The sequence below is a fragment of the Lipotes vexillifer genome, unplaced genomic scaffold (assembly GCF_000442215.2).
Source record: "Lipotes vexillifer unplaced genomic scaffold, Lipotes_vexillifer_v1.1 scaffold822, whole genome shotgun sequence".
Taxonomy (NCBI): Eukaryota; Metazoa; Chordata; class Mammalia; order Artiodactyla; family Lipotidae; genus Lipotes; species Lipotes vexillifer.
In genome coordinates this window covers 3,365,717-3,386,337 of record NW_006770496.1, presented here as the reverse complement: position 1 = coordinate 3,386,337, position 20,621 = coordinate 3,365,717, and the positions used below count along the sequence as shown (strand labels likewise).

General features: G+C 39.4%; 1 protein-coding gene across 1 annotated transcript in view; it reads left to right on the top strand.

Moving 5' to 3' along the window:
• NPSR1 (neuropeptide S receptor 1) overlaps positions 1-20,621 on the top strand; it is a 148,223-nt gene that overhangs the window by 103,016 nt on the left and 24,586 nt on the right. Inside the window, 4 exon segments of the mRNA XM_007446132.1 lie at positions 3,489-3,592; positions 8,938-9,031; positions 14,891-15,067; positions 15,070-15,091. Coding sequence (XP_007446194.1) covers positions 3,489-3,592; positions 8,938-9,031; positions 14,891-15,067; positions 15,070-15,091 — 397 coding nt within the window.

The following is a 20,621-nucleotide window of genomic DNA, read 5'->3' as shown; positions in this document are numbered from 1 at the left end:
ATTTGGATTCCTTTTATTTCCTTTTCTTCTCTGATTGCTGTGGCTAATACTTCCAAAACTATGTTGAATATGAGTGGTGAGAGTGGGCAGCCTTGTCTTGTTCCTGATCTTAGTGGAAATGGTTTCAGTTTTTCACCATTGAGGGAGATGTTGGCTGTGCGTTTGTCATATGTGGCCTTTATCATGTTGAGGAAAGTTCCCTGTATGCCTACCTTCTGGAGGGTTTTTATCCTAAATGGGTGCTGAATTTTGTCAAAAGCTTTCTCTGCATCTGTTGAGATGATCATATGGTTTTTCTCCTTCAATTTGTTAATATGGTGTATCACATTGATTGATTTGTGTATATTGAAGAATCCTTGCATTCCTGGGATAAACCCCACTTGATCATGGTGTATGATCCTTTTAATGTGCTGTTGGATTCTGTTTGCCAGTATTTTGTTGAGGATTTTTGCATCTATGTTCATCAGTGATAGTGGCCTGTAGTTTTCTTTCTTTGTGACACCTTTGTCTGGTTTTCGTATCAGGGTGATGGTGGCCTCGTAGAATGAGTTTGGGAGTGTCCTCCCTCTGCTATATTTTGGAAGAGTTTGAGAAGGATAGGTGTTAGCTCTTCTCTAAATGTTTGATAGAATTCGCCTGTGAAGCCATCTAGTCCTGGGCTTTTGTTTGTAGGAAGATTTTTCATCACAGTCTCAATTTCAGTGCTTGTGATTGGTCTGTTCATATTTTCTATTTCTTCTTGGTTCAGTCTCAGAAGGCTGTGCATTTCTAAGAATTTGTCCATTTCTTCCAGGTTGTCCATTTCATTGGCATATAGCTGCTTGTAGTAATCTCTCATGATCCTTTGTATTTCTGCAGTGTCAGTTGTTACTTCTCCTTTTCCATTTCTAATTCTATTGATCTGCGTCTTCTCCCTTTTTTTTTTTGATGAGTCTGTCTAATGGTTTATCAATTTTGTTTATCTTCTCAAAGAACCAGCTTTTAGTTTTATTGATCTTTGTTATAGTTTCCTTCATTTCTTTTTCATTTATTTCTGATCTGATCTTTATGATTTCTTTCCTTCTGCTAATTTTGGGGGTTTTTTTGTTCTTCTTTCTCTAATTGCTTTAGGTGTAAGGTTAGGTGGTTTATTTGAGATGTTTCTTGTTTCTTAAGGTAGGATTGTATTGCTATAAACTCCCCTCTTAGAACTGCTTTTGCTGTATCCCATAGGTTTTGGGTCATCGTGTTTTCATTGTCATGATCTCTTTCTTGAACTTCTGCACAGTTCCCTAACAAATCTAAATGGTAATTCCAGTACTGGAACTACCAAACTGATCTCCCCCTCCCTCCCCGCCACAACCACTACAGTAACTAAAGAAATCTATTTAAAACATGTCTGAGTACATAAACATTTAATTGTTTCCTCAGTATATGAAAAAACAAAAGCTCCTTTAATTGGCACATAAGACCGTAAAATCCCTGGATTCTTGCCTCTCCACGCCCATTTCTTGCCACTTTCAAGCACCTATTTTATGCTTCAACAAATTGTTGTTTCATATGCACAAGCCATTTAATTCCTCATCTCACTTTGTCTCATCTCCAAAACTTTGTTCATGCTGTCATCTGTGCCAGAATCAATGTCCTTCCCTCCCTTTTCCCCTGACCTATCCTTACTGACCCTTCAGGTTCAGCTCAGATGTCATCTCATTTTGACTTCTCCCCACTCCAACCATATTCAGGCTCGGACTGGGAACCCACAAGAACCTGTCAAAGGAACACTAAAGCCTGCCGGGAGCTGGTTTTGGCTTTTCTGAGTGTAACAGTATCCTAGAATCGTTCACAGAGGAAATTTTAAAAAGCAAGAGTAATACATGGAAGTGATTAAGCCTTTAAAGTGTACACTTTGTTCCTAAGGTCCTGTTAATTACCATTTAGGAAAGGCTTATTTGCATTGTCCTCAATTACTTAGGCAACTAAATAGCTTTTACCAATCAGATTGAGCAGCATTTGCTTAATAACAAATAACAAATGCAGTGGCACAGTCTATTGACAGTCTCCTCCTAGAGATGGGCTTATTTAAGCTTGAGCTCCAGGGGGAAAGTTTTTTTACTGGAGTACATTATAATTGTTCATAGAACCACTTAGATCTAGAGAAACATAAGCTTGGGGGTTTTTTCCTCATTATTTTTAAATTAAGGAATAAGTAAACCAAAAGAGCATACCCAAGTAATTCCAATGTCCATTCCACTCATTCAGTGAGTCCACATCTGCCATGAAAAGCTCTGTAAAATTCCTATTTGATCTAATCACAAGCCCACAACTCTGAAGACCCTGCTCTCATCTGACCTTCTTAGTTAGAACTTCTCTGACTACCCAGAACTGCCGTGAGATTTCTCTCCTCCAATTTTTCTGACAATTTTCTGGTAGTTCCCGTGTGCTTGCCAATGCTTCTAATTGTTGTTACTTATAGAGAAACAAAAAGGAAGAGACAGGCAGAACACTGGTGTTCAATATAAAAATGCCAGCCGGGGACTTGGCAAGAGGTAGGCAACACCAGATCGTGGAAGGCTTTGATGCTAAACTAGGGGCTCAGACTTTACCCTATTAATGGTGAAGATCCAGAAAGGGAAGATTTACCCTTCTGCCTCTCAGGTCCTTGACAAAGTGTTATAACTCATCTCCCAAGAAAGTGACCCTAAGTCAGTGGATAAGTCTTAAGTTCCAGTCCTATTCATCAATCAGCAGAGAATCCCTGAAGCACTGTTTTGAGAAAGATTCTGGATCACATAATCAATTAAAGATATTTGTCATGGGGATGGGGGGAGAAGGAACTTCTAGACATATAGCATATTTTACCATAGCTTCTGGAGACATCCGTACAACTTGTATAGTCTGTAACTATAGAAATGAGCACAAAATCTCTAACCTTGGTCTCATATCTTGGCCTCAATTCCTCTGTAGTTTAACCAACTAAGTCAATGAAATTGATAAATCATGCACTTGACTTTTTCCAAAGGTGGATTTGAAAGGGGAAAGAAGAAGAAAGCCAAGGAACCTGGGGAAGGGGGCCATACCTGGATGTAGGGAGGTAATGAGAGGTCCAAGTTGTAAAATGATGGCTGCAGAAAGGGAAATTTTGAGGGGCTTCATGAGAATAAATATTTTCCTTTTCTCAATTTTGCCCTTTATTGATCCTCACACAGTCCTTGTTTTAGTACAGGTCTAAACACCTTTAAAACTCCTCTCCTCTGACTTAAAAGGTCAACTCTGTGATTAATATAATTCCTCTTTAGTCATTTCAAAACTCCTTCCTAAGTAGCTACATCTGAGTGGCGAGAGGCTCTAATAATAAAGTCAAGTAACTCCTGCCTTGTCTTACATTCCCTCAATGGCCACCTAACAAATCAGAAAAAAAAAAAAAAAATCTCCCCAGGAATTCATTTCTACTGTAGCATAGCTGCAAATTTGAAAGAGGCTGAAATCAACCACTTGTGTGTTTTTGTTAGACTCTTTCACAGGACTGGTTAACATCTTGACAGATATCATTTGGGGATTCACTGGAGACTTCATGGCACCTGATCTGGTTTGCCGAGTAGTCCGCTATTTGCAGGTATGGAGCACCTTCCAAATGTGATGAGACAAACTGGCACCAAAATTTGCTCTTGGATTCTTCATAAGGAAGATAATATAAAACCCTGCACTCTGATGCAACAAACTGCTCACTTCTTCCTAGTTGAAAGGAGAAGCAAAATTTCTAAGATTTTTTTCAGTTGTTAAAAATAATATCTATATAAAGAAAATACAAATAAGAAACAATAAAAACATAAACATTCATATTTCAAGCATTAGGTAAAATTTCTGGGTTACTATTCCTTTTGACATATTCTGGCTGTCTTAGTCCATTCAGGCTGCTATAACAAAAATACCACAGAGTAGGTGGCTTATAAAAAAATAAACATTTATTTCTCACAGTTCTGGCAGCTGGAAATCCAAGATCAGTGTGCCAGCATGGTCAGGTAAGGGCCGCCTTCCAGACTGCAGACTTCTCCTTATTTCCTCATACACTATGACCAAGTGGGGTTTATTCCAGGTATGCAAGGCCAGTTCAACATTCAAAATTCAATTGATGTAATTCAGAACAACAAAAGGTAAGAAAAGATTATATGATCATATCAATAGATACAGAAAAAGCATTTGACAAAATCCAATACCCACTCATGATAAAAACTCTCAGAAAACTATGCATAGAGAAAAGCTTCCTCAACTTGATAACAAACATTTACAAAAAACCTACAACTAACCTCATACTTAATGGTGAGAAACTAGAAGCTTTCCTCTTAAGATTGGAAACAGGGCAAGGATGTCTCCTCTCAACACTCTTATCCAGCATCATACTGGAAGTTCCAACTAATTCAAAAGAACTAGAAAAAGAAATGAAAGGTACATAGATTGGGAAAGATGAAATAAAAACATCTTTGTTCACAGATGACAAGTTTGTCTACGTAGACAATTAAGTGAAAAATAGAAAGGTTGCAGAATACAAGGTTAGTATACAGAAGCCAGTTGTTTTTTCATATACCAGCAATAAACAATTGGAAGTTAAAGTTAAAAACACAGTACCATTTATGTTAGCACCAGATATATGAAATATTTAGGTATAAATCTAACAAAATATATGCAAGATCAATATGAAGAAAACTGGAAAAACTCTGTTTAAAAAAAATCAAACAATATCTTAAAATGTATAGATATTCCATGTTCATAGATAGGAAGACTCACTATTGTTAAGATGTTAATTCTTCCCAATGTGATTTATGAGTTCAATGCAATCCCAATCAAAATCCCACCAAGTTATTTTATAGATATGGACAAACGCTGAAGCTTAAGGCAAAAGACACAGAATAGCAGATACAATATTGAAAAAGAAGAACATGGTTGGAAGACTGACACTATCTGATTTCAAGAATTACTATAAAGCTACAGAAATCAAGACAGCATGATATTGGAAAAGAATCAACAAACACATCAATAGAACAGAATAGACAGCCCAGAAACAGATATACACAAAAAGTCTAACTGATCTTTGACGAAGGAGCAAAGACAATTCAATGGAGAAAGGATAGCCTGTTTAAGAAATGTTGCTGGAGTCACTGGACATCCACTTGCAAAAATAAATAAATAAGAATCCAACCAACTTTACACATTTCACAAAAACTAACTAAATATGGATCACAGACTGGAATGAAACATGCAGTACTATAAAACTACTAGAAGATAACACAGGAGAAAATCTAGGGGACTTTGGGTCTTTCAATGATTTTTTTAGATACAACATCAAAAGCACAATCCATAAAAGAAAAAATTGAAAGTTGGGGTTTTATGAAAATTTAAAATTTATTCTCTGCAAAAGACACTGTCAAGAGACTGGAAAAACAAGGCACAGATGGGAAAAAATATGCAAAACATATATTTGATAAAGAATTTATATCCAAAATATACAACAAAATCCTAAAACTCAACAATAAGAAAACAAACAATCCTCTTCAAAATGGGCAAAAGAACTGAACAGACACTTCACCAAAGAAGATACACAGATAACAAACAAGTATATGAAAAGAAGTTCAACATTACACGGCATTAGGGAATTACAAAGAAAAACAACAATGAGATACCACTACACACCTATTAGAATGGCTAAAAAAATTTTTTTAATTGAAGATATGAAATGGTACTGAGAATGTGTAGCTATAGGAGGTCTCATTCATTTCTTGTGGGAATGCAAAATGGTACACTTTAGAAGACAGTTTCATAGTTTCTTATAAAATTGAACATACTCTTACCATACGATCTAGCAATTGTGCTCCTAGGTATTTACCTAATTTAGTTGACAACTTATATCCACACAAAAGCCTGCACAAGAATGTTTATAGCAGTTTATTCATAATTGCCAGAATCTAAAAGTAAGGTACCCCTCAAAAGCTGAATGGATATATAAGCCAAAATGAGCTATCAAGCCATGAAAAGTCATGGAGGAATCTTAAACACACATTGCTAGGTGAAAGAAGCCAGTCTAAAAAGGCTACTTTTGTATGATTATAACTACATGACACTGGAAAAGGAAAAACCATGGAGACAGTAAAAAGATCAGTGGTTGCCAGGGATCTGGAGGGATTGAATAGATAAAGCACAAGGGATTTTTAGGACAGTGAAACTCTTCTGCATGATACTGTAATAATGGCTAAATGACATTATGCATTTGTCAAAACCCATGGAACTGTAAAACACATAGAGCGAATCTTAATATAAACCTTGGACTTTAGTTAATAATAATGTATCAATATTGGATCATCAATTTTTAAAAAATTGACCACACTAATGTAAGATGTTACTAAGAGGAGAAAGTGTGGGGAAGGGGGGCTAATATGGAAACTCTCTGTCTTATCTGCTCAATTTTTTCTGTAAAAGTAAAATTGTTCTAAAAAATAAAATATATTGACTTTTTTTTTTAAGTTAGTCCAGAGATTCTACTTTAAATGAATCCAATCTGGCATTTTTCTAAATAAAAATTTTTAAGTTTTCTGCATTTAAGTCTCACTTTTCTGCAAGAATTTTTTTTTTTTGGTTTCATATTTCCTAGGTCATTTTTGTCAGAATTGAGGGTGGGGTAGTGAGAATTTAGACATATGTCCTCAAGCTGCCATCTGTTCTACAAATGGTATCCCATATGTTGTTGACATGTAGAACTTTCATTGTTGACATTTATGAATTGACTATAATTATACTTTAATTTCCTTCTTGACTCAAGTTAATTATAAGGGTGTTTACATTTCCAAGTGGTATTTTTTAAAAAAGAAGATACTAATTTCAGCTTTTACTGCTTGTTGTTTTAGATATGTGAATTGTATAAATTCCACTTTTGGGAATCTATTGAGGATTTTTCTTCTTGGTAGTTTAGTTTATGACTAATTTTTGAAATATTGCCTAGATATTTTACAATAATGTGTATTATTCTTACAGTTTGTTCAATTATTTCTACCTGTGTATTACTGTTTTTTTCCTCTGTAGAACTTTGAACATCTTAGTTATATATTTAGTGTTATGTTACTTGTTACATTTAGGTTTATTAATATTCTATTGCCATTGTGCCTTGTATCTATTATCACTATAAATAATCCCTTTATTCCATGTAGTGCTATTTGCTTTGAATTTAATTTGTCTAACAGTAGTACTGTAATGAATGCCTTCTTTTAGTTTTCAGTTGCTCAGTATACGTTTGGTCATCACTCTATTTTTTTTTTTTAACATCTTTATTGAGGTATAATTGCTTTACATTGTTGTGTTAGTTGCTGCTGTATAACAAAGTGAATCAGCTATACATATACATATATCCCCATATCTCCTCCCTCTTGCATCTCCCTCCCACCCTGCCTAGATGTTTGAAGACTCCTGAAGTTAAATACTCTTTTTGACTGTATCTCAAAGTAGATCTCTTTTTATTGACTTTGCCTGCTCCTCCGGGCACTCTACTGTGACCTTTCCTCCTGCTTCAGATTCTGAACTTGTGTGAGCCATCTCACTCAACACAGCCGCGGATGCCGCCATTCTTAGGACCGTCTCATCACAACATTCTACCCGATGGGGTTCTGCCCTTGGGAGCTCTCCTTCCCATCCTTTCTCTGATGCCATCTCTTCAACTGAGTGTGGCCAGACTTAACAATTCTGAATTCATGGATCCCACATAAAAATCCCAGTTTTCTCTAAGGAGACAGTCATCTTATTTTTGTTGCTGTAAAATTTGGCCATCATTTATCTCTCTGACCGTTCACCGCCTTTTTAGCAAGACGAGAATTTCTCCTTATATCCCTCAGGGGAGCCTTCAATCTCTGATCAGTCTTCAGAACGCCCTCCCTATGGCACCTTCTACAACACTGATGCTGGGATGCATTTGTGGTAGTGTTACAGAGATAAAAATAATAAAGAACAACGATGTAGCTGATCGTTGTTTGTCCGAGCCAGGGAATGAACAAAAAGATACAAATTCGGACAAAGGTTACTACCAAAGTCATGTTATTTCTATTTCATCTTAGAAGAAATTCAGACACTCACCCTTAGAGTTCACTCGTCGAGTTACTTTTCTACCACTCTGAATTTGGCCCAAAGGTTACAAAGCAGTGATATGGCTAGACTCCTGGTAGAAAATGAGGCTCAAAGTTATTTGAAAATTTTCCACCCTGATCATCCTTTCAGGGGTATTTCATTTAATTACCTTTTGACTATGCTCTTCACAGAAGAGATATCAACCTCTTATATCCCAATTTCCTTCTCTGCAAAGTATGCAAATATCACTAAAGGGCATGGGTGAGCTTAATAAAAGAGAGGGTGGGAAGGAAGGATAGGGGACCCAAGGGCTGACCCTAGTGAACAGCCCTGCTGCAGAAGTGGATGAGGAAGGGGAGCTCTGAGAGTGTCAGCACAGATGGTGATAAATGATTCAAAACAGCACATGGGCTCCCTGAAGCCAGATCCCTTCTATCATCTCTCAACAACTCACATTGATAAAAGGCAAATGAATGTTTGTTTCTAATTATTCTGGAATGTCAATTGTGGCAGAGAAAATTAGTTTAGCTTTAAAAGTCAATTACAAACACACGTACCACGCAAATGTCAAGAGGGACTGATCCTTGGAGAAATGCAGCGTCTCCGAAAAGCCAAGTGAATTAGTGAGCAAGCGAGAGCCGGAAGCACTCTGTCACAGCCAGCAGGGCAAATCCCAGCACCACGAACAGCAACCTTCTTCCTGACATGCGAGCCAGTCATTCCTGTCCATACTCCAAACGTCATCCATCCCTTGGTTCAGTGCCAAGGTTTCTAAATAGCACAAAATGCTCTTCTTTCCATGATGTGCATTTCCTCACCTCTGTGAGGCCACTCACCTCCTCTCATTTCTGTCTTCAGGTTGTGCTGCTCTATGCCCCTACCTATGTCCTGGTGTCCCTCAGCATAGACAGGTGCCACGCCATCGTCTACCCCATGAAGCTCCTGCAAGGAGGTGAGCTGGCTCAAACAAGTACGATCCTTGGGTGAGGGTTTGCACTAACATTATCCTCTTAGTAACGGTCTTTTCCTCCCCGCTCCTTCTCCTCTTCCACTTCCTCCCCAACTTCATGAGTCTGATTGTCCAAAAAGATGTAGAAAAGAAAGTTTGGGTGCCTGGGAAAATGCTGATGGCTTCTATGGAAGGCCAAGAGCCACTAGGAAAGGTGCTTTGCTGGGCCTACTTTGTGACCACTTACCTTGACGCTGACGCTGCCAGGTTTGTTTGTTTGTTTTTTTAAGAGCAGTGTCAACACGCATACCTATCCAAACTAATGAACACTCCCACTTCTACTTGCTTACTTTGCAGAAAAAAGCACCTTGCTCTCCTTACCCTAAAACCATGGAAATAATTGGAAAGATGTTTTAATTTATAATTATAATAGAAACAAGGAAAACCCTCTTTGACCCAGAGATGGCAAAGAATCCCTGAAAGAAGGAAGCAGATGGGTCAGAGGGAAGGCTGAAACCACACAACCCACAATACACACAGAGGCTGATGCAGCAATATGGCAGAGGTCTTCCTAAATAGATCATGTAAATGTCCAGAGCAAGAAGGACTCAAGGAAACTGGCAGGATGATTCCTGGAGTACAATGAGGACATTTAATCACAGCACATCTCCCTTCCCACTGCTCTTCCCCTTCCCAGGCGTGCAGGAGGGATGGCGGTCTCTGCTTCCAAGTAGTGGAGATATTGGATTTGGAGAAACAAGAGTGAGTCCCTGGAAAGCAGCTTGGAGGGATGGTGGGTACCTAGTCACAGGACTAACTGTCCATTCCTCCACCCACAGGCAGAGCCCACTTACCTCTTTGACCCCCAAAAGCAAATAAGAAGCCAACATACTACACTTTCCCAAGCAGGCTGTGAAAATGATAAAATGAAGAACCTAATAGGAAACCTTGCCTACAAAAATGAGGTGCAATCAAATATCACAAAAAATGTGACAAAAGCCAAACTGTGGAAAATAGATAATACGTTTAAAATACCATTCTGCAGAATTTACAGCTAAGAAAGCAAAATTAATAGAGCAAGCAGAACTTTAGAATAAGTAGAATTAATGTCATCAGATACGACTAAATACATCAGGCAGTACTGACACAGATACTTTGAATGGCAACTTAATAATATCTAATAAAATATAAAATGTGCAGGCTTTTGACATAGAAATTCTACTTCTTGGTATCTTCTCTGGACAAATACTCACATGTGTGCATGCACACGCATGTGTTGTGTGTTGCAGCATTGCTTAGAATAGCAGGAATTCAATGCTAACCTTGGTGTCCCTCAATGGAGGAAAGGCTAGCATCCTATGTAGAGGTTTCAGTAGATTAGGTTCATCGATTGCATACTATGTGCTGTTAATGATTCTAAGTTCTTTACATATGTTAAATACTTTAATCCTCACAACAGCTCTGTGATGTAAATTCTATTATTATTTGCGTCTTAATCTGGGCAATTACAATGCAAAGAGTTAAAGCAGTTTGCCCAAGGTCACACAGCCAGTAGGTGCAGAGGCAGGATTTGAACCCAGACGGTCGGGGTTCAGTTTAGGTGTCCTTCATTACTGTCTCTCAGTGAGGTGGTGGTAGAGCCATGGAGAGTAATATGCATTGACATGAAAATATCTACATCATATATTGAGTAATAAAAACAACATACATACAGTATGCATACTGTATGATAACATTATTGTAAAGAAAAACTCAAAACAATGCTAGATATTCTGTACAGACAGAGAGAGAAGAGTGTGAGAGAATGCAAGAAAAAGTGAGGTCTCAGAATAATAAACAACTGCCTGCAAAAATGTACACCAACTGGTCCTCACGTCTGGGGATGGGAGCTGGACTGTCCATAGAGAACACAGGGACTTACATGCCTTTAGGGAATTTTTATACCAGAAACATATCAGTGTGTTGTGTGCAATTGAAAGTAATTTTAAGATCGAATTTATACCTGTTTCTCAGGCTTTTTTTAGGTTGTGTGAGTGTAGGAAGGTGTGCAATTCGCACCAAGCTTTCCAGACAGTGTCATGCTCTAGCATCTTCTCCAGCAGAGAAGGATGCAGGGGAGGGCATGAGGATAAATGGGAGAGACATCTTATGATATATGTATGCAAAAGTGTGATACTCTTACTCATCCAACCACTTAGTTACGTCCCGCAGGCTCTGGGAAGGATTGCATTTGGTGTACAAAAAGACACCCACACCAGAGTATTTCAAGGCGAAGAAATAGGAGTAAAGTGAACATAAGTATAAGAAAACATGTGAGGGGTGTCCCAGGACACTTGCTGGAGGTCGAGGCTTTGGGATCCACAGTCAAGAGGGAAACATGGTCAGTTACATGTCTCACCACCGTATTCATTAGATAAAAATTAATCAACTGTTTAGCTTATGGGAAATATGACTGGTTCTGGGAGATACTGTGCAATATTATAAATCATGTCCTAAATTACAGGAAAGGCAGGAATGAATATTATAGTGTTCTTTAAAAGATGTAAAGCAATTTACTTCCTCACTATAAAATTAATAGACGCTTCATTTAGGGCACTTGGAAAATAATCATCTCTAATAGCTTCAGGGAAAGATGCAAGCCTGGAAAGAGAAATTAGCCATTTTCCCTTCCTCTGCCCAATCCCAACTGAAGTCATGGAAGAAGCCTACAAATAGGAGACCTGCAGCGGGGATGGGAGCCAAGGAAAGACTCCATCCAAAGACCAGAAACTTCAAGGAATTTCCAGCACGCAGGGAGCAGACTAAACATTAACAAGGATGCCAAGCCCCCTAGGAAAGCTGCATGGCCTTGCAGGAAGTTGAAAAGATCTGCACGGTTATAGGATGTGGTAGTTGGTGGAACAGGGTGTAAGAAGGTCCAGGGAACCCTGGGCTAGAGTCAACTTGCTGCTCCAGCACGTTAGAATGTAAGGGCAGCTGTGAGGGGCAGGGTTGGGGGTTTATGTGACGGAGCTGAGAGAAGGTGGGAGAAAGAGATTCCCCACAGAGCAGCACAGAAAATGGAGCCAGTGGAAACCAGGAGGAACTCTCCTGTGGCTGAGCAAGCACATGGCAATGGTAACAAAACCAAGGGAGCAGAAATGGGGGGGGGGGGGGCGGCACATTTTTACTGATGTTTTATTGCTTTTTACTAAAGTGGTTATTTCCTTAGCCAGCAACTCCAGAGGAGTTGTCAGTTTTAAAGCTCTTTAGTACAAATAACTGTGAGAATAATTAGAAAACCATCAACCCATAATGAAGAGAGATATATAGTGCCAGGTATGAAAATATAATATAAAACTTTGATAATTATAACAATATGATACTGGAACCTATCTAAAGCATATAGAATACCAAATCAGTTAGAAAAGAATGAATTTGCCAGTGTATGGTGTTAGAATAGCTGTCTAGCCATTTAAAAAAAATAGATCACTACATGTCACAGTTAATTACAAAGTAAATTCCAGCTGGATTGAAAAAGCAAAACTTTTAAACCTAAGAGGGTATGGGTATGAGTAAAACGTTTATCATTTTGGTGAGGAAAATATCTTTCTAGGAAAGAAATCCTGCAGTTCTTTAGTAGTCAAAAAGATCATTTCTATATATCGTTCATTTACTTGTCGCTTTGTTTCTTAAAAATTTCTCAAAATTTTTTCATGTCCTTTGCCCACTTTTTCAATTGGTGTGATCTTATTTCTTTGCCAGAGTTCTTTATAAGAAGGATATTAGTCCTTTGCTTGTCATATACAAATATTTCCTATTTGTCATTTTGCTTTTTAAGTATGTTTACAATGTTTACTATTTATAAATAATTTTAAACTTTTTATTTAGTAAAAACTATTTTTATTTCCCTTATTGTTTCTGCTAATTGAAGAATTGCAAGATTAAACTTTTGGATAGGAAATCTTACCAACAAGATAACTAGACTAAGAGGAAGAATCCTCAGTGTTGGGCGACTCTAAGGAAAAGGACACTTCTGTACACTTCCAGTGGGAGCCATAAATTGTAGACACTTTGGGGGAAACAGCTATATTTGCCCAAATCTTCAGTTTCTAATCCTAAGGAAATAACCAGAGCAGTGCAAAGAGATGCATATGAATTATTTATAATACAAAATAATTGGAAACAATTTAAATACTTAATACTTTGAAAAATTGGAGTTTAGTCTAACCATGGAAAATTTTTATTTTGTCCGTGTTTTTTATTTATTTAATTAAATTAATTAATTAATTTATTTTTGCGGTACGCGGGCCCCTCACTGTTGTGGCCTCTCCCGCTGCGGAGCACAGGCTCCGGACGCGCAGGCTCAGCGGCCATGGCTCACGGGCCCAGCCGCTCCGCGGCATGTGGGATCTTCCTGGACCGGGGCACGAACCTGTGTCCCCTGCATCAGCAGGCGGACTCTCAACCACTGCGCCACCAGTGAAGCCTATCTACTTATTAATTTTTAAGTTCATTACTATATTGAAGCACTTTTTACCACGTAAGGTAGCTGCAGGGGCTTTTAAACTACCTAATTATCACTGACATCAAGGGGCTGAGTTTTCAAACAGGAGCAGAAGAGCTCCCACTCCACTGGATCACTGGATCCATGCACGGGGACGACGGAGAGACCTAAAAAGACTGTATTATAATTCCACCCCAAGGTTCCTGCTTGTTCAGTTCTGTTTTCTAAATCTTTCTAATAACTCTTTTCAGAGTGACAATTCAGCAAGAACAGAACCCTAGATATTATTCTCCCAAGTATTTGGGACTGAAGATTCTACTAGAGTCCCTAGTTTCTTCTAGAATTGTTCTCACTTCTCATAGCTCCTTGACCACACCCTACACACCTCTCTACGATACCACCAGACTCTACATTTCCCTCCCCACCCAGAAACATGCACCTGCTTTCCAATTTGAAAGTTGGAAGGTGGAGGGAGGTCTCCTGTCCCTGGGTGAAGAAGGGCGGCCAGGACCAGTCAGCACAGCTACAATGGGGATGAACATGAAGACCTTCAACAACAGCTTAACAGAAAGCATCACATCAAAACAACTCTTCAAAAACTACTCTCATGTATACTAATTGTCTCTCTCTAGCCCCATCATGACTTGATTAGGTAAGCAGAGTGTGTATTTTTTTTTTAATCCCACTTTAGAGAAGAACTCAGGCTGAAACTGAGTGATTTGCCCAAGGTCAAAATATCACATCTGAAAGAGCCCAGATCTAGTGTGTAGGGTCATATCTACCAGACTTCAGGGCTTGGTTTGAATGAACCCTGCTCTCCAGAACCAAGTCCAGTGTTCTTTCTCTGCCTTACAATTCCTCCCTTGTTCCTTCAAATAAAAGAAGGCTACCTAACATTTGGCAAACAGCTTTCAAACACTGTCACATTGGTTCACAGTGCCAGGTACAAGAGAAGGATGACAGACAGACCAAAGTCCCATCCCTGCCTTTGAGGATGGGCAAGGCACAAGAGACAAGCATTCGCACAGCAACCTATCAAATGTATGCGGTACAAACTGAGCTCCGTAGTACTTTAGGAATGGGTGCATCAACATCTCAATCAAGCAGGTAAATCGGGGAAGAAAAAGAGAAGAAACTGGGGAACACTGACCTTATACCAGGCAGTGTTCTAGCTTCTGTGTAAGCATACTCTTTTTAATCCCTGCATCAGCCTTAGATGCTGGCCCTATTATCCCCATTTTATGCATGAGGAAACTGAGGCTCTGAGAGTTCCAGAATCCCTCTTCCACCATGATTTTTTTTCCACACTAGATGCCAAGCGTGCTCCCAAAGGATGTTTCCAGATGCCCAAGCATCCCTCTCTTTTCTCTGAGCAGAAAAGCAGGCCAAGGTCCTCAGCATGATTGCCTGGAGCCTCTCTTTCCTGTTCTCCATTCCCACCCTTATCATATTTGGGAAAAGGAAACTCTCCAATGGTGAAGTGCAGTGCTGGGCCCTGTGGCCCGACGACTCCTACCGGACCCCATACATGACCATCGTGGCCTTCCTGGTGTATTCATCCCCCTGACGATCATCAGGTAAGAGGCCAGCGGGCCAGACCCATACAGGGGCTCTCCCGGGTCGCCAACTGCTGCTGTCCTCCCCTACAGGTCACTCATTGCCCCTCGTGTCCTTTGGAGAACGGGCTAGGTGACAAGATTTTATCTAAAGATGCTATGTGCTAAGCTCAACTGCTCCAAAGTGGGACAAAGAGGAGGGAACTAACATTTTCTGAGTATGTGCTGTGGGGCAGGCATTGTACCAAGTGGTTAACATTGATCTCATCAACCACACTACAACTCTGTGAAATAACGATTATCCCCATCTTATAAATGATAAAACTCAAACTCAGAGAGGTTAAGTAACTTACCAAACATTACGCAGGATTTAAGCCCAAGTTTGTCTGATTCCATATCCTGTTCTTTCTCCTATATCATGCAACCTTTCAAATGTAAGACGTAGTACCAGTTTCAGAGATCTTATAATCGAAAAGACAGAAAAACTTGAAACAAAACTGAGCAAAACAATGCAGTACACACAAAAATATGCTAGACAATGTACGCGATGAGGTCACATAATGGCAGGGAACACTTCTTGGAAGCATCCTTTGAAGGAAGGAAGGCTTCAGATAGGAGAAGGGGACGGTGGAGAGAAAGCAGTCTCCCTGGTAACCGGGGGTCAGAGTGCGTATGGTGACAGGAAAGGACAGGCAGGCAGTGCCGATGCAAAAGAAGTTGGCAATAAGCTCTTTCTGGATGGGGTGAGACTCAATTGTGAAGGGTCTTAGGACCCAAGCCACAGTATGTTCCCTTTGTCCCGCAGCCAATGGTGGGCCAAAGATGGTCTTTCAACAAAGAAGACCACAACCACCTGGACAAGGCAGGGTCTCCCTTGGTCACATGGCAGGATCATCTCTGAAAGAGTGGCTCTGCACGGGTGGATGGGATCAGGAATAATTGCAGGGAGATACCTGGCATGTTGAGTATGTATAAGGGTCTTGCTCATCCTGCACCTTCTGAGTGTCCCCAAGCCTGCCATCGAGTGTCACGTAATTCGTCCTGGGCAAAGGAAGATCAGCCTTTGGGTTTCAATAGTATAAATAATGCTGTGATAAAAATCTTTGTACTTAGAATTATTCATGAGTCTCTGATTATTTCCTCAGAACTCATTCTAATGGAATTGCTAGATCACAGATGATGCTTATTTTAAGACTTTTGATGCACATGCATAAACTGCCCTATTAAAAAATGTGTATTCCTGCCAACAGCAAACAAGAGCTCTCATTTTTCCTCCCCTGACCCAGAGGAAGGTGGTATCATTTCTTTATTAAGTCTTTGCTGACCACAGAGGTTTAAAAAAGTATCTCATTGTTTCAATATGCATTTCTTAGATTAAGCGGCTGCGTATTTTTCAAGTGTTTTCTGACGTTATAGGAGTCTCTTGTTCTTGCTCTTTGTTCGTCTTTAGTCCCTTACGATACTAAAGCTGGAAAAATGTTATCCACCAGATAGTCCAGCCCCTAAACTTTTCACGAGTAGACTTAGGGCTAAAAGAAGCAAAATGACTCGCTCTCCGTCAGCAGCAGAGGTCGAGCTGGACAGGAGCAGAGTGATTCCCACTGTTAGCCCCTCAGCCTTACTGAGATTGGATATTGTCCAGTCATCTCTGCTGAATCTACAAGTTAACATCTATATTGTATTTCAACTTACTGCTCTCCTCTCCACCAAGCTGAATCTGGGGGGAAACCTGAAGGGAAGGTGAAGGTTATTGAGACAATCAATCAAAGGTAAGTAACAGCCACATTAAAAGAAGCCCATGGAAGAGGAAAGAAGCCAGTTGCAGCGGTAAGAAAGTATTTGGAAGGAAGTGGCTCATGCCGTCACAGGCAACTGACACATCGATTTGGGTGGCAGCAAATGTCCCTGCTTCTCTCCTGATTAATTTCCCATCAGCTCCTGAAATCAGTCAAAACACCTGCTCAGCAGGGCAGATGCAGCCGTGAACCACAGGCTCCCAACTTGCTGTCTGGCCAGATCCCTCATGCGGGGCTTTCACTGTATGAAATTTCCCCCATTAATTCGAGCTGCCTCTTCTTCTCCAACTTGCCTACGGCCCAACTTGCGCATTTTTGTAGTGTCCTTGGAAAACGCAAAGTCATTTAATGATTAAAGGGGATGATTTCAAAATCACTCAGCCCTTGTCAGACAAAGGCCTCAGTAAACCCTGCTCCTTGCTCCTTGCTTCCAGCTGGGGTAGAACCATGAAAATTCAGAGTGACCTTGCTCTGTCTGTCCTTGGGCTTCCCTGAAGCATTTCCCACCTGCTCAGCCATCATCTTCCCTCTTCCTCTTCCATGGTCAGGCTTCTGCGGGAGAGAAAGCCTCTCTCTGGGGGATGCAGCATAGCAACTCCCCGCTTCCTGAACCAAGACCAGGCCCAGATGGAGTTTTGTGAAGAATTTGTTTGCCAGCTAGTTGAGGGATAAGTTGCTATAATTTCATCTCTCTCAGAGCTAAAGCTCAACTCTTTTTTGTTGTTGTTGTTTTTCTTAATCACACTTGGGTACCCTGAGCTTGATTCTGTTGCTAGTGACTCTTTCAGATAAGATTAAATTCTTAATTCCAAGACTGAGTAGACAAAAGAAACAACACAGATAAGGTGTTCATGCTCTTTATTAACCATGCCTCATGCTTTATTGTCCCTCATGCGTGATACATTTATATACAGATATATACATACATATATATGTATATTCTTACCAAATTGATAGGCAAAAATACATATATACTATAGTTGTTTTAATTCGCATTTCTTTCATCACAGATGAGGTTGAACACATTTTATATGTTCGTTATTATTTTTGTTTTTTAAGTAAATTACCTATTCGTATTCTTTTACCCATTTTTCTCCATTTTATTTTATCTTCTCTATTCTCTCTCTTTAGAGATATTTTTTATATAAAAACTTTTCCTGTTTTTATACGATTAGGATATTTCCCTAGTTTGTCCCTAGTTTGCCTTTTCATTTTGAATGTGATTTTATTTTGCTTTCAGTTAATAAGACTGACATAATTAAGGAGAGAAATCATGAATACCTAAATTAGAAAGTCAAATGACTCGATTTAAAAAAAGAATCATAGGAAAGCACTTTGCAAAACTTTATATAAATGCATGTGAAAATATGAATGAAATGTATATGGCTTTTCTGTAATATATAAGCATTTTATATTTTAGTGTATTCACATCTACACACAATTTTTTTAACATTTTTTCATTTCTTTTCTTTCTTAGGAAATTGTCCCTTTCACCAACTTATCTATACTTTAACTTTTTAATGATTTATCATTTTAATTATTTGAAAATAATTTCAGTGTTGAGAGCATGTTAAAAATATCACCTTAAAATATTTTTTATTTGATTTTGATGTTTAATTTGATTTTTATGTAATATGAATTAGAGATCTAAGTTAAATTTTTCTTTTTTAAAGCTGGGTCATTTGTCCCAATATCACTTACTGAATGATTTATCTTTTCTCTACGGTATGAAGTGGTAATTTTATGATATGCATATTTATATTATAAACGCTCTTATTGTTTCTGAGCTTTCTATTCCCTTCACTTTATTCTGTTTTTATTTTCTCTATTCTCTATCTTTAGAGAATTCTTTATGCAATAGCCTTTTCCTTTTTTAATATATTGCAAAAATTTCCCAGTTGGTCGTTTGTTTCTTCACTTTGAATACGGTTTCATTTTGTTTCCAGTTTGTAGTGATTGACATAATTAAGAAAAGGAGAAAACACACAAATAACTAAATTAGTGGTTTTTCTGCCCCTAACACCACATTGTTTTCATTACTGTAGCTTTATATACATTTAATATCTGCTAAGACAGATCGCTGGTCCTTTTCAGATTCCATGGCTATTCCTGGAGAAGCTGCTCACACACTCTCCTTGCACCCACTACTGCAGCCAGAACAAGCCATCTCTTGTTTCCGGGACACCCCACAGTCCTCTCACCCCTGGGCTTTTGTGCACATCATTCCTTATGCCTGAGCACTCCTCCAGACTCACCCTGCCTTGCTTCTGGCAAAATGATTCACATTCTTTCTGTCTCATCTCAAATACCAAACCCCACACGGAGCTGCCCCTGCCAATCCTAGGCCGCATCCCGCCTCAGCTTGTCCATGTTGCATTAAGGCTTCATGGGAGAATCACTGCCTGCTAGTGTGGCTACATTTCTTGAGTACATGGACTCTTGTCTCTTAATCTCTAGACTCCAAACCCAGCACATAACGCACACTTCATAAATGTTTGATTAAATAAACAATGCAGACCTGACTGATGAACTTCATCAATCAGACAGAAGTGTCATGTCACTCCGTCTCTCTCTCTCTCTCTCACACACACAGATACACACACCCCTAGTATGTAAATTTCTGGTTATTTAGTGCCTAGATCAGTTTCTGGCATATGGTAGATACTCCATAAATATATGTGAAAGGAAAGAAGGAAGGAAGAAAGGCAGAGAGGGGGGGAAAGAGAGGAAGGAAGTTGTATTGTCAGTGGCAAACTGTCTTGACAGCTGTGTATGGATAAAGATTTAGCTGTTCTGTCATTAATTAAATCAGGCTGCCAAGATCTGAAACCACAGTGACTGACAATAATGGCAATACACTGTTTCTCTGGGTCAACACAACTCCTGTTGTTTCAAAATTTACTTGACACAACTGTCTAACTGTTGCTGGGAAAGGTTTTTAGCCCTGGTGTAATTGCTTTACTTTAGCTATGGTTATTTTCTTGCTACCTAATTGATTTCTCATTCTCCTATCATTTTTACTCTGTGAGACAAAGATAGAGGCTTAAAAGATCCAGAGCCAACAAGTGCAAAGGAATAAGAGGAAGAAAGCACGCTTGTCATGGAGCACTGATTTATCTTACATGAAAAAAAAAAATCCATCTTATTTTGCTTGGGGAAAGGGGGAACAGACTGTGGGAAAGCCCCAAGCTGAAGTCAGTACAGTTCTATGGACTACAAGGCCATGGTGGGTAAAAGGGCCCAAGATCCTAGCCAGCACTGTCCATGACATGAAGTCCAAGGCCAAGGTCAGATGACCCATTGCATCAGTCAAGGAAGTGACATCCTATATATTTTTACCTGAGGGGTGGCAAGAGTTAGGTCTTTTGAAAAAGCCATTATCACTAGCCTGCCAGGTTATGGTAGATGCTTGTGTTTGAATTTCCCATATCCATTCCACTCTAAGCCACTCATGGCAACCCCTCCCCTCGGCATGTGAATGGTTCAGGAACGGCCACGTCATCCAATCCTAGCCAATGAAATGTGAGCTCTCTGAAGAGCTTTTGGAAAGATTTCCCCATTCGAAGCAACAAAAGAGTATGAAATGAAAATAAAAATCTTCCTTCCACTTCTGCCCTGTCCCCCTCCTCAGAAGTAGCACTGTTAAGAATTTCTTATATACCAGCGGTCCCCAACCTTTTTGGCACCAGGCACCAGTTTTGTGGAAGGCAATTTTTCTACGGGCGGGGGGGGGGGGGGAATGGGGGAATGGGGAG